The sequence below is a fragment of the Salmo salar genome, chromosome 22 (genome assembly GCF_965601325.2).
Source record: "Salmo salar chromosome 22, fSalSal1, whole genome shotgun sequence".
Taxonomy (NCBI): Eukaryota; Metazoa; Chordata; class Actinopteri; order Salmoniformes; family Salmonidae; genus Salmo; species Salmo salar.
Genome location: NC_138312.1, coordinates 5,100,743 through 5,115,000, shown reverse-complemented (window position 1 = coordinate 5,115,000; position 14,258 = coordinate 5,100,743). Strand labels below are relative to the sequence as shown.

The 14,258-nt window shown below is 41.1% G+C and overlaps 1 protein-coding gene across 1 annotated transcript in view; it reads left to right on the top strand.

Moving 5' to 3' along the window:
• The first annotated feature begins 2,351 nt into the window (after nt 1-2,351).
• uqcc1 (ubiquinol-cytochrome c reductase complex assembly factor 1) overlaps nt 2,352-14,258 on the top strand; it is a 40,534-nt gene continuing 28,627 nt past the window's right edge. Inside the window, exons 1-3 of the mRNA XM_014165899.3 lie at nt 2,352-2,581; nt 5,375-5,482; nt 8,533-8,643. Coding sequence (XP_014021374.2) covers nt 2,354-2,581; nt 5,375-5,482; nt 8,533-8,643 — 447 coding nt within the window. The 5' untranslated portion in view covers nt 2,352-2,353. The remainder of the gene's footprint in view (nt 2,582-5,374; nt 5,483-8,532; nt 8,644-14,258) is intronic.

Here is a 14,258-nt window from a genome sequence, read left to right as displayed (position 1 = left end):
TTTACTTGTTTTTAGAATATGCCACATAAAACAGCACAGAGGTCACAGACATAGAAATAAATACAATACCAGGAACATCTGCAAAAATAATGGGAGAGATACTGGAAGAAAAAAGAGAAGGGGAGAAGTGAAATCTATCTCTGAGCTTACAAAGCGAGAAAAAAGAGGCAAGAGAAGGCAATGGAAATACAACCAATGGAATAGAAGACAGACTTTAAAGACCACAGTTGCAATGGAGACCTACCTATCAGGCAACACACCACCTCAGTCACCAGATGACTTGCAGCCAGAACATGAGGCCAACATACCTGCCCCTAACTTACCTACCCCTGATGCAAGTCCTGATACCACTTCCTCATCGTCTGCAACAAGAATGAGAAGTCGAATACTTACTGGAAGGAAAAAGGTTGGAAGAGGTCGCTCAAAAACATACAGAGATCTTTGCATGAAAAATGACAAACTTGATAAAGCTTTACGGAAAGCTGAGAAATTGTAATTTGCCGTTGTTTACCCGTGCGCTGTTCCTGTTTTGTTACCTGTCTGTTCCTGAATAAATGTTGACTCCCTGTACCTGCTTCTCATCTCCAACGTCGGTCATTACAAGATTCCCCAAAGACAAAACAGGAAATAAAGGGAACTCCGAAGAACTTGAGAAGTATTTTATTGTATCAAAATGCCATCATTGCTGAAAAGTTTTTTTAAAATGTGCAGTGCCAAGGACAAACAAGTGACTTCAAAATTGTTCAGAGGCAACATCCTGAGAAAGTATGGCCTGGTCAAAGCCGCAAACAGAGAATTTGGATTTTCAGCAAAAGCAATGAGGGCAAATCAATACAGGCCAACAAGTCTTCAATACTCCAGGAAAAAGCAGTGTAACCGAATTAGCATAGCCACAGAAGAGAATATCACTAGATGATATGAACGTGATGACAACAATCGAGCAATAAAAGGGAAAAAGGATACACTAATGAGGAACGAGAAAAAAAAGCAGAAGCGCATCTTGAATGGCACAATTCAGAACCTTTTATCAGAAGTTTAGGAGGGAATATTCAGAGATTGAAATGTCTACTATGAATTCTGCAAAACACGGCCTTTTTTGTTTTGTCAAGCCAGCAGTCCAGGATAGGGACACACCCTTTTGCAAATCCAACGCCAACCTCCAGATCATAGAGGACAAACTAAAATACCACAAACCTTATTGAGTCTTTGTGCTGTGAGAAAAACCAGAAGAGAGAGAGAAGAAAAACAAAGAGGGAAACATGGTGAAGTTCACTGTACAGTAAAATAAAATGTGTGTGTGTGTGGCACACTGCATATTCTACTGGAGGACTTCTCCAAAGGATTGAAAGAGAACTTGGGTCAACACGTGTACACCATTCGACACAAATACTCCAAACTGAGAGAATTAAAAGATAATCTGCGGAAAGAGATCATTGTGCATATTGCTTTGCAAGAGAACTACCTATGTAAATTCACCAGAGAAATCCTGGCAGTTCACTTTGGTGATTCTCATAAGCAGGTGACCCTCCACACCTGTGTTGGATATACCACAAAGGATACAGTTTCACTTTGCTCACTGAGCTCTTCTATGCAGATGACCCCTCTACTACAGTATCTGGGCCCATCTCTCAAAAACACTGGCCTACTTCCTTGAGCGCTCTGCCCATCGGCTACTTTTGGAATCTTACTTTGTCTTATGTTAATTACATGTTTAAAAATGGTTGTTGTTCAAAATGTAAGTAATAAAATATTTTTTTCATATTTTTTAACATAGATGTAATTTCCACCAAACCTGGTCATTTCCGTCACACCAATATTTTTGAGGTAAATTAGTATATAATTTACATTGATTGATTTGTTTTAGATAAGGAAATTATATGGTTGTTATTATAATCTCACAAAAAAGTTGGGTGGAAATATCTTATTTCTCATGATAAATGTTTTCAGTCGTCATGAAGGCAAGTTTATACATTCAGGCGTCGTGTTGAGTTATTAATATAAGGAAAACCTTAAAAATCACTTAAATTAATATTCAATGCACATTCATGTACACATGTATAAGAAATGTGTTATAAATGAATTGTACGATGATGTTTAATGCCTTGACAGAAATGACATTTGTCTATGGCTGTCTGAGAACAATTTGCAAAAATATATACACATACCTGAATAGTACGATCGCAGCCATTATCAGATATTGCTTCTAGACAAATCAAAGACAATTATAATACTTGTAAAATTGTGTTTCAATAAATTTAATTTATGAAAGCCTGCAACGCCAAAGTGCCCGAAGTTGCAGTTACCCAGGTAGGCCGTGAATGGCCTCACACGCCAGTACATTAGGTGGCAGTGTATGCACCTAAAAGTTGGGTGCGATCCACCAACCAAATCCCAAAGAAGAAGGAGGGCCGGTGTTACAAAACGTGAAGATTTAATTGAAAAACAATCTTTTTCCTGCTTCTTGGTTTCAATACGTAGGTTAAATATTGTAACTTTTGGCGGAGTCATGTATCGGCGACCATTGCAGTCCGCTGTGAGGAACATAATAAATACGTCAGCATCCAGAGTCACCTTCGGCAAGGTAATTTAAGGCTTGCTCACATGAAGGCTATAGCTAGCTAGCTTAGCTAACTGTCAAGTCGCAACATTTTCTGTATTGGTTGCCAAATAAGGTAACACCCGGGGTCAACCAAATTGTGCGCCCTTGTCGGGTTGGAACATGAATAATAGATCGTAGCCTTACTCTATTGAATGTTCTAAAAACATGAGCTAACGTTAGCCAATGTCAGCTAACATTACCGCCAACCCAGGTGAATTTGGGTGTCACTAACTTATTTCAATATTCTTCCTAAATTGTCCTCTATCTCCTTGCCTTTCTGTGTAAAACTTCTAGAAATGTACTTGATTACACACTATGACGTGTTAGGCTGCTTCATCTTTTTGCTGCAGTTGAGAACAGTCCGCAGTAACTAACTCTTATACCCTTCACAAAACCAGAGGCCAAGTCGGGGTTCTAAGATCACAACGACAGCAATACAAAATGTTATTGGTATACATGTAGCTTAGCTCTCGAGAATCAAATGTGTTGGAGTCAGAAAGGCAATCAGGTAGCCAGGGACGTCACTAGAGATTCATGTATTGGTGTCTGGGCATACTCCCCCAGGATTTATTTTAAAGCCCCCAAAACGTATTTTCATCATGTATTTTTAGAGTAACAACGGGTGTAAAATTGATCAAAATAAGGTTATTTTTCGTCAAGGTTGGCTAAAAGTATACCTGTCTCATAGTTTGTGTTAGACACTGATCTAATATGACTTAAATTCTATCCAAATAAGGAAATTAAAGTCCACTCTGTCCCCATCCATCCAACACCAACAAAAGGCACAAAAATGGCTGTACTATCTAGCCAAAATACTTTTGGATGTTATTTTGAGGGAGAAATGTGAAGACATGCAGGTCATATTATACCATTAGAAAAAATCTTTATTTAAATTTGTTGCTCAAAATTAACCCAATAATTCAGACACGCATTTGATGGAGTATTGTACCTTTGCAGGAAATGGTCAAACTCCTTCATAACCTCCATACATTCAAGAAAGTTCCCTCTATTTGTGCTCTCACTAGATTCATCATTGGCACGGAAAGAGTCCTTGTATTCCTAACATTGAGGTGACTGCAACAACTCTCCTCAAATACTCCCTTCTCTCTGCAATATCACTAGCTTGGGCAGATATTAAAATCTGAGCAATGTTCCCATGACTGCTAGTTGCCTGGTAGCTTTGCCATGCCACAACACTGTCTCTGTGTGTTTGTGCCATTTCATGTTTACCGAAGATAAACAAAGCTTTTTTCCAATTTTTGCAGCCATTACTGACAAAATAATCAAATTTAATGTTTTTGCCAAAAACTCTACATGGAAAGCAGAAAGCTACGTTTTTGTGGACAGAGTACTTTACCCAATTTGTATTTCTCAAACCAGCAGTGCTGAAATGCCCTTTTCTGTGTACCAAAACTTTAGTGTGGGTAGCTATTCAGCTTCACTTGTCTGGGCCCAGTGTCTTTGTCACCTCAATTGCTCTCATTTCTGGAAGGAGTTGCTGCAGCGGCTTGATTACTTTCTTTCTCTGGATCTGTTTGTTGTCCCTGCCTCGCTGGATCTGTTTGTTGTTCCTCTTTCTCTGGGCATGCTTGCTCTCTCTCACTTATTGATCTCTGCCTTGCATAGAAGCCTCTCTTTCTGCATGACCCTTTAAGTAAGACATATGCTGTACAAATTTAACTGAAAGCTTAAACATCTACTTGCTTCTTTTTTTATCACTAACCTTCATCAGACATGCTCCCTCAGCCCTGTCAGCCTCCAGCTTCTTTCTCTCATTCTTGTCTGCTGTGTTTTGACATGTATTGTTATTAAACGTATATTTACAATAACTGAAGGCTTAATAGATGATTAATCAGTTTAAGTTTTAATTTGTTTGTTTGAACTGGTAAAATCTTAATTTCTCACCAGATTGGCCTTCGGCAGAGCTGGTGGCACTGCCTCTCGAAGAATTTCCGTATATCCATCTAACGTTAGTCGTTAGCTAGCCTACAGTTGAGAAATTGAGGATAATACAATCACATTGTGATCAACACTGTCACCTTTTCTACACATGACCTACTGATAATTGTTTTGCAATGGCCTACTGAATGAAAGCAATTGAGTATGAAAAGATATGTGCATGATGTTACGTCATTTGTCTCATTTATAGCCTGGCACAGATGGCAAAACTACATTAAATACAACGTTAACTAGATATCATCGCCACATAACTTATGTCGAATTTAAAAGACACCGTTAGCTAGCTCGCAGCGTCTGTTACACTAACTTACAGGCAGCCCCACATAAAAACATATTGGTTAACAAAGCTTTGATTATGACAAGTTTATAGTAGTGAATACTCTCTCTGGTCTAACTTACCACAAATTCGCATCGTAGCCTATCTGCATGAATCTGTCCTGTCAGAGCCTTTTCCTGTCAGTTTACTGTTAGCTAGCAGTCTCAAGCCACAGCAGTAGCTAACGTTAACCAAAATGTTAGATACAAGTAGACCTAACTGTCACTAGCGCATGCAGCAGCCTCTGCAGCAGCAGCCTCCCCTGAAGCCCCCCTAAAATAGGCCTAGCGACGTCCCTGCAGGTAGCTATGATAGTTAAGCAAAACTTAAAAGCTTTGTGAGAACAGTTAGCCTACCATGGACACATTTTTCTTTATAAAATGTATATAATTGCATGGTACATCCACTCCCAATATGTTGGTCAGAAGGCCTAACTGCATCCGACAGTACCTTTTTATTGGATTTTACCTAATGCCATATTTATTCTGTCATTCTTTTAGGCATTAGAGCAAGAGGCCTGTCTTGGAAGAGCTTTAATTGCTTGCCGGTTGTTAGCCGCAACCTCTCCGTCCCAGACACAATGCCGGACCCTTCACAGCACTTCACAGGTATGTGCTAACCACCATGACTCGCATCAAGGCTGGAACAACAACAAATGTGCCTTCACTGATCGTATTTTCAGTCTAGCCAAAGCCTAAGTTAGCCCAATATTGAACTAAAGGAGCCCAATGTAAGGTCCTTGGAATAAGGAGTAAGTCCTGTGTGGCTCAGTTGGTAGAGCATGGTGTTTGCAACGCCAGGGTTGTGGGTTTGATTCCCACGGGGGACCAGTACGGAAAATTTTTATGAAATGTTCACTACTGTAAGTCGCTCTGGATAAGAGCATCTGCTAAATGAGTAACATGTTCTGTTTTAAAAGACGAATTGGCTCTGGGAGGCAAAACGGCCAATACTCCATAAAAACGTGAATCGATTCTCAATTGCGTTACTGTTCAAGAAACATAAATCCCTCTACTTGCATATCATAATCAATTATTTTGCAAAATACACACTACCTGTACACTGTTTTAACCAGGGATTGGAACTGGTTCGGGGAACCGAACTAATAAATACCTTTTTGAAAGAACAGAAACGGAACTAGGAACAAAAGTGATCCATACTATACTAAAACAGATGTTATTTTAAAAGCATGGGATCCGGTTAATGTTATTTTACGTTCCAGGCATTTTTGTTCTAGTCCCACAAAAAAAACGCAGTAAAGCACCTATGCAAAGCCCTCTCTGCCACTCAGAAACTTATTCTAGTGTCTGGCTGCAAGCTGAAATCTTTGCCAGTGTGTGTACGTGTTTAGTCTACCTGCCCCTCCTCCCTCCGAAGCATAGGCTACTGTACTGACATTACAAGTGTGATTCAGAAGATAGATTTTTTTTTTTATTAGCTAGAGAAGAATGGATGAACTTTTTCAATGCTAAACTCAGCAAAAAATGAAACGTCCCTTTTTCAGGACCCTGTCTTTCAAAGATAATTCGTAGAAATCCATAACTTCACAGATCTTCATTGTAAAGGGTTTAAACACTTTCCCATGCTTTATGGTTCAATGAACCATAAACAATTAATGAACATGCACCTGTGGAACGGACGCTAAGACACTAACAGCTTGCAGACGGTAGGAAATTAAGGTCACAGTTATGAAAACTTAGGACACTAAAGAGGCCTTTCTACTGACTCTGAAAAACACCAAAAGAAAGATGCCCAGGGTCCCTGCTCATCTGCCTGAACGTGCCTTAGACATGCTGCAAGGAGGCATGAGGACTGCAGATGTGGCCAGGGAAATAAATTCCAATGTCCTTATTGTGAGACGCCTAAGACAGCGCTACAGGGAGACAGGACGGACAGCTGATTGTCCTTGCAGTGGCAGACCACGGGTAACATCTGCGCAGGATCGGTACATCCGAACATCACACCTGCAGGACAGGTACAGGATGGCAACAACAACTGCCTGAGTTACACCAGGAACGCACAATCCCTCCATCAGTTCTGACTGTCCGCAATAGGCTGAGAGAGGCTGGACTGAGGGCTTGTAGGCCTGTTGTAAGGCAGGTCCTCACCAGACATCACCGGCAACAACGTTGCCTATATGCACAAACCCACCGTCGCTGGACCAGACAGGACTGGCAAAAAGTGCTCTTCACTGACGAGTCGCGGTTTTGTCTCTCACCAGGAGTGATGGTCGGATTCACGTTTATTGTCAAAGGAATGAGGGTTACACCGAGGCCTGTAATCTGGAGCGGGATCGATTTGGAGGTGGAGGGTTTGTCATGGTCTGGGGCGGTGTGTCACAGCATCATTGGACTGAGCTTGTTGTCATTGCAGGCAATCTCAACGCTGTGCATTACAGGGAAGACATCCTCCTCCCTCATGTGGTACCCATCCTGCAGGTTCATCCTGACATGACCCTCCAGCATGACAATGCCACCAATCATACTGCTCGTTCTGTGCGTGATTTCCTGCAAGACAGGAATGTCAGTGTTCTGCCATGGCCAGCGACGAGCCCAGTTCTCAATCCCATTGAGCACATCTGGGACTTGTTGGATTGGAGGGTGAGGGCTAGAGCCATTCCCCCCAGAAATGTCCGGAAACTTGCAGGTGCCTTGGTGGAAGAGTGGGGTAACACATCTTACAGCAAGAACTGGCAAATCTGGTCCATGAGGAGGAGATGCACTGCAGTGCTTAGTATCTGGTGTGGCGGAAGGCATTGATGCTATGGACTGGCCCGCCCGTTCCCCAGACCTGAATCCAATTGAGCACATCTGGGACATCATGTCTCGCTCCATCCACCAACGCCACGTTGCACCACAGACTGTCCAGGAGTTGGTGGATGCTTTAGTCCAGGTCTGGGAGGAGATCCCTCAGGAGACCATCCGCCACCTCATCAGGAGCATGCCCAGGCGTTGTAGGGAAGTCATACAGGCACGTGGAGGCCACACACACTACTGAGCCTCATTTTGACTTGTTTTAAGGACATTACATCAAAGTTGGATCAGCCTGTAGTGTGGTTTTCCACTTTAATTTTGAGTGTGACTCCAAATCCAGACCTCCATGGGTTGATATATTGGATTTCCATTGATTATTTTTGTGTGATTTTGTTGTCAGCACATTCAACTATGTAAAGAAAAAAGTATTTAATAAGATTATTTCATTCATTCAGATCTAGGATATGTTATTTTAGTGTTCCCTTTATTTTTTTGAGCAGTATTTACATATGTTACATTTGCTGAAAATAAATGCATTTGACAGTGAGGACTTTCTTTTTTTTGCTGAGTTTATTAGCAGGTTGGAAAAAGTAGCCTATCACTGGTTAGCTGTTAATGCTTAGCCTACATGCTAAAATAACAAGCCATTATTGTTGCATGTTTGAAATTTTAAATGTGTTTCTGAGAAATATTTAATCGGATGCATTTTGAATTTACATGTTGCGGGTCCGTTACTGTATCACATTAAGACGGGCAGGTGCCGGATCAGTTCTTTTGATATTGCAGATTGTTGTGGTTTTGAAAACCGCTGATCCGCGCATCACTAGTCAGTGTCTGTAGTAGGCTTACTGGGCTACCTTTCAAGCTGATATCATGCGTCAAGGCTCTTCCCTCTCCATTCCCAGCTTTTTAATGTGAAAGAAACCCCACAGACGGCCATGGAAGAGGAGGTGGGGGCCTTCACCAAGCTCATCGAGGCCATGGGCTTCACAGGACCTCTCAAATACAACAAATGGGTAAGTGCCTCTAGCATTCACCAAACCACTCAAATGTCCATCCACTGCAGTTCTTCATACAGCATTACTGTAAGTCTCTCGCAAGTAACGTCTATGATTTATCAGCTCACGCTTTAATCTATATGTAGGATGTCATGTTCAATGATGTATTGAGGTTCAGTTGTGAAGGACAGCGTTTCAACCGACATCTACACACAAGATGCATCCAAAAGTATGTGTCCCGAAATGGGAGTTGTTGCAACTCTCTCGTTGTTTTAGACCTATCGTTAATTTAGTTCTGATTTTAAAAACAGTGATGTTTAACAAATGCCGGTGTCACATTGAATGCACACATTCCCATCTCTAAAGACAGGGCTTGCACTTAAATGTCCATCCTGGTTACAGGGGGATGAGGCTTATGAACCCCAGCAGGGGAGCATTAACGCTGTGGTGAACCAGGAATCTTCCCTGTGGACGAGCCAAGTACCTCCATGGGTTAGGGGTGACAATGCATTCTAAAACCACCCTCTCATGGGTTGGGCCCAGACCTGGGTTCAAATAGCCTACCATTTGAAATCATTATAAATACTTTAGCTGTGCTTGATTGAGCTTCCCTATTGCAATGGAACCGATAGAAAACGGCAAACCCCGCCCATCTGGGACTAAAGAAAACACTCAAAATATGTGAAAGGTTTCAAATAAAGCTAGGTCTGGTTCCTAATGTTGTTAACTCTGGGCTGGGCCCTAGATTTTAAATGGGTCCCTGAGATGTTTTTCTGGCCAGGTTACAAGGACAGAAAAGCGTATCTGACTAGGTATAGCCTAAGCAATTAGAGGTCGACCGATTATGATTTTTCAACGCTGATACCGATTTTATTGGAGGACCAAAAAATGGCGATACCGATTAATCGGCCGTTTTAAAAAAATATTTTTTATTATTTATTTATTTGTAATAATGACAATTACAACAATACTGAATGAACACTTATTTTAACTTAATATAATACATAAATACTATCAATTTAGCCTCAAATAAATAATGAAACATGTTCAATTTGGTTTAAATAATGCAAAAACAAAGTGTTGGAGAAGAAAGTAAAAGTGCAATATGTGCCATGTAAAAAAGCTAACGTTTAAGTTCCTTGCTCAGAACATATGAAAGCTGGTGTTTCCTTTTAACATGAGTCTTCAATATTCCCAGGTAAGAAGTTTTAGGTTGTAGTTATTATAGGACTATTTCTCTCTCTACGATTTGTATTTCATATACCTTTTGACTATTGGATGTTCTTACAGGCACTTTAGTATTGCCAGTGTAACAGTATAGCTTCCGTCCCTCTCCTAGCTCCTACCTGGGCTCGAACCAGGGACACATCGACAACAGCCACCCTCGAAGCAGCGTTACCCATGTAGAGCAAGGGAAACAACCACTCCCAAGTCTCGGAGCAAGTGACATTTGAAACGCTATTAGCGCGCACCCGGCTAACTAGCTAGCCTTTTCACATCGGTTACACAAGCCTAATCTCGGGGGTTGATAGGTTTGAAGTCATAAACAGCGCAAAGAATTGCGAAGAGCTGTTGGAAAACGCACGAAGGTGCTGTTTGAATGAATGCTTACGAGCCTGCTGCTGCTCAGTCGGACTGCTTTATCAAATATCAAATCATAGACTTAATTATAATATAATAACACACAGAAATACGAGCCTTTGGTCATTACTATGGTTGAATCCGGAAACTAGCATTTCGAAAACTAAACGTTTATTGTTTCAGTGAAATACAGAACCGTTCCGTATTTTATCTAACGGGTGGCATCCCTAAGTCTCTAAATATTCCTGTTACATTACACAACCTTCAATGTTATGTCATAATTATGTACAATTCTGGCAAATTATTTACAGCCTTTGTTAGGAATAAATGGAGTTCGCAGTGAGCCAGGCGGCCCAAACTGCTGTGTATATACCCTGACTGCTTGCACGGAACGCAAGAGAAGTGACACAACTCCCGTAGTTATAAGAAATTCATGTTAGCAGGCAATATTAACTAAACATGCAGGTTTAAAAATATATACTTGTGTATTGATTTTAAAGAAAGGCATTGATGTTTATGGTTAGGTACATTGGTGCAACGACAGTGCTTTTTTCGCAAATGCGCTTGTTAAATCATCACCCGTTTGTCGAAGTAGGCTGTGATTCGATGAGAAATTAACAGGCACCGCATCGATTATATGCAACGCAGGACACGTTAGATAAACTAGTAATATCATCAACCAAGTGTAGTTTGATCGTTTTTTATAAGATAAGTTTAATGCTAGCTAGCAACTCACCTTGGCTTCTTGCTGCCCTCGCGTAACAGGTAGTCAGCCTGCCACGCAGGCTCCTCGTGGAGTGCAATGTAAGGCAGGTGGTTAGAGCGTTGGACTAGTAACCGGAAGGTTGCAAAAATGAATCCCCGAGGTGACGAGGTAAAAATCTGTTGTTCTGCCCCTGAACAAGGCAGTTAACCCCCGTTCCTAGCCGTCATTGAAAATAAGAATGTGTTCTTAATCTGACTTGCCTAGTTAAATAAAGGTGTGTTAAAAAAATATATATTTTTTAAAAAGTCTTCAAATCGGTGGCCAGAAATACCGATTACCGATTGTTATGAACACTTGAAATCGACCCTAATTAATCGGCCATTCCGATTAATCGGTCGACCTCTGTTAGCAATATGGTAATAGCCCCACCTTGCCCTCTGAAGGTTTGTCATATTACACCTATCCAATCCACTCAGATTTCTACAAGTGTGTAGGGAGTATCAGAGGATGGTGTTTTAAAGTGGTAATCAACAGTTGAAACAAGAAGAAAGTGCCCTCCCCTCCCCTGTTCGGGGTGAAACACTGAGGGATGGGGCTGGAGAAATGTAAATTCATAGAACTATGGATACAGACTGACCTGCCATGATATGAACATTTATATTTTTAACCAGGGGCTGGAACCCAAGTTTATTTTTCAATCGTTTCATTCTGAACAGAAACACTTTTTTTGTGTGTTCCACTGTTCCGACCAGTGGAACAGCATCAACTCAACTCGCCGTGTTTGGAGGAGGAGGAATGCTGCCTATGACCCCAAGAACACCATCCCCACCGTCAAACATGGAGGTGGAAACATTATGCTTGCGGGTGTTTTTTTGCTAAGGGGACAGGACAACTTCACCGCATCAAAGGGACGATGGACGGGGCCATGTACCATCAAATCTTGGGTGAGAACCTCCTTCCCTCAGCCAGGGCATTGGGTCGTGGATGGGTATTCCAGCATGACAATGACCCAAATCACACGGCCAAGGCAACAAAGGAGTGGCTCAAGAAGAAGCACATTAAGGTCCTGGATTGGCCTAGCCAGTCTCCAGACCTTAATCCCATAGAAAATCTGTGGAGGGAGCTGAAGGTTCGAGTTGCCAAACGTCAGCCTCGAAACCTTAATGACTTGGAGAAGATCTGCAAAGAGGAGTGGGACAAAATCCCTCCTGAGATGTGTGCAAACCTGGTGGCCAACTACAAGAAACATCTGACCTCTGTGATTGCCAACAAGGGTTTTGCCACCAAGTACTAAGTCATGTTTTGCAGATGGGTCAAATACTTATTTCCCTCATTAAAATGCAAATAAATGTATACATTTTTTGACATGCGTTTTTCTGGATTTTTTTGTTGTTGTTATTCTGCCTCACTGTTCAAATAAACCTACCATTAAAATTATAGACCAATCATTTCTTTGTCAGTGGGCAAACGTACAAAATCAGCAGGGGATCAAATACTTTTTTCCCTCACTGTAGCTAACAAGCTTATTTGTTTAGAGCGGTACCAGAATTAAAAACACATCTTACCTTTTTGTAGTTAATAAATCCAACGTGAAATGTGATAACTAGGCCTATAGTATCGTTAACTAGCATTGAAAAAGTTAAACCGTTCCTCTCTAGCTAATAAAAAATCTCTCTCCCCATCTTCTGAATCATGATTGTAACGTCAGTTTAGTAGCCTAGGCTTAGGAGGGGCAGGTAGCCTATATATGCATACACGCTGGCAAAGATTTTCAGCTTGCAGGCAGACACTGAAATAAGTTTCTGATTGACAGTTATGCCTTTGCATAGACACATTGTTGCGTTTTTTTGTGGGTCTAGATAAAAATAAAAATACAAGTGTTATACATCGGTTTAAAGACTAACTTCTTGTTAATCCAACCACGGTGTCAGATTTAAAAAATACTTTACGGCGAAAGCAAACCATGCGATTATCTGAGAACAGCGCCCAGCAGACAAATCATTACAAACAGTAACCAGCCAAGTAGACGAGTAACAAAAGTCAGAAATAGCGATAAAATTAATCACTTACCTTTGATCTTCATATGGTTGCACTCCGAAGACTCCATGTTACACAATAAATGTTCGTTTTGTTCGATAATGTCCCTCTTTATGTCCAAAAACCTCAGTTTTGTTGGTGCGTTTTGTTCAATAATCCATTAGAACAAAGCGCGGTCACAACAGACAGACGGAAAAATCTGTTCATAGAAACATGTCAAACGATGTTTAAAATCAGTCCTCAGGTTGTTTTTGTCATAAATAATCAATAATATTTCAACCGGACAAAAGCTTCGTCAATAGAAAACGAGAAACAAGAAAGGTACGCTCCCAGTCACGCGCTGGACTTATGTCTGGAAATTTCCACTGGTCTCTCATTGAAAGTGCTGTTTCTCCCTCATTTTTCAGAGTAAAAGCCTGAAAAAATGCCTAAAGACTGGCCACATGTAGAAGAAGCCAAGAGATCGTGAACTGGGTCTTAAGTCTTTGTATGGTGGATAGGCTTTCAATGGAAAAACAGGCATTTCAAAATAAAAGCACTTCCTGGATGGATTTTCCTCAGGTTTTCGCCTGCCATATCAGTTCTGTTATACTCACAGACATTATATTAACAGTTTTGGAAACTTTAGTGTTTTCTATCCAAATCTACCAATAATATGCATCTCCTAACTTCTGGGCCTGAGTAGCAGGCAGTTTACTTTGGGCATGCTTTTCATCCAAAATTCCAAATGCTGCCCCCTACCCTAGTGAGGTTAACTGGTACTCATACTTTTAAAATAACGGGTCTGTTCCAGAACAGTATGGCTCTTCGGTTCCAACCCTCGGTTTTAACAATGTTTTGAGGCTATATAGTGTTTATTTACATTGACTTTGTTTACAAACATTGGAGTAAAACAAGCTTATATTTTGGGTTCTCATGGAGTGTGACAGTTGAACTAAGCTCATGAGGCATTTATAACTTATATTCTTCAAGAATCAATGGGTATATATTATTCATTTATAAGTCTGAAAATGGATGTAGCAACTGCAGATTGCCCCTTTTAAGTCAGAGCTGTCATTTACCTCTTGTCTGCACTACTGCTCAATTTGCACATGGACTTTGTCACCACTGCTACAAGGTCTTAGAACAGCAGAAGGTAGCTTAATTTAGATCAGCTTGAAAAGCCTTCCTCTGAACCGTGTCTTACGGTTTAAGTTGGTATGCCTTTTGCATTTGACACCAAACCAACTCCAAACCATAGCCTGTGCTGTGAATGGGTAGCAGCAGAGTTCCTAAATGAACGTTGACTCGCGTGCACAGCAGCGGAGGC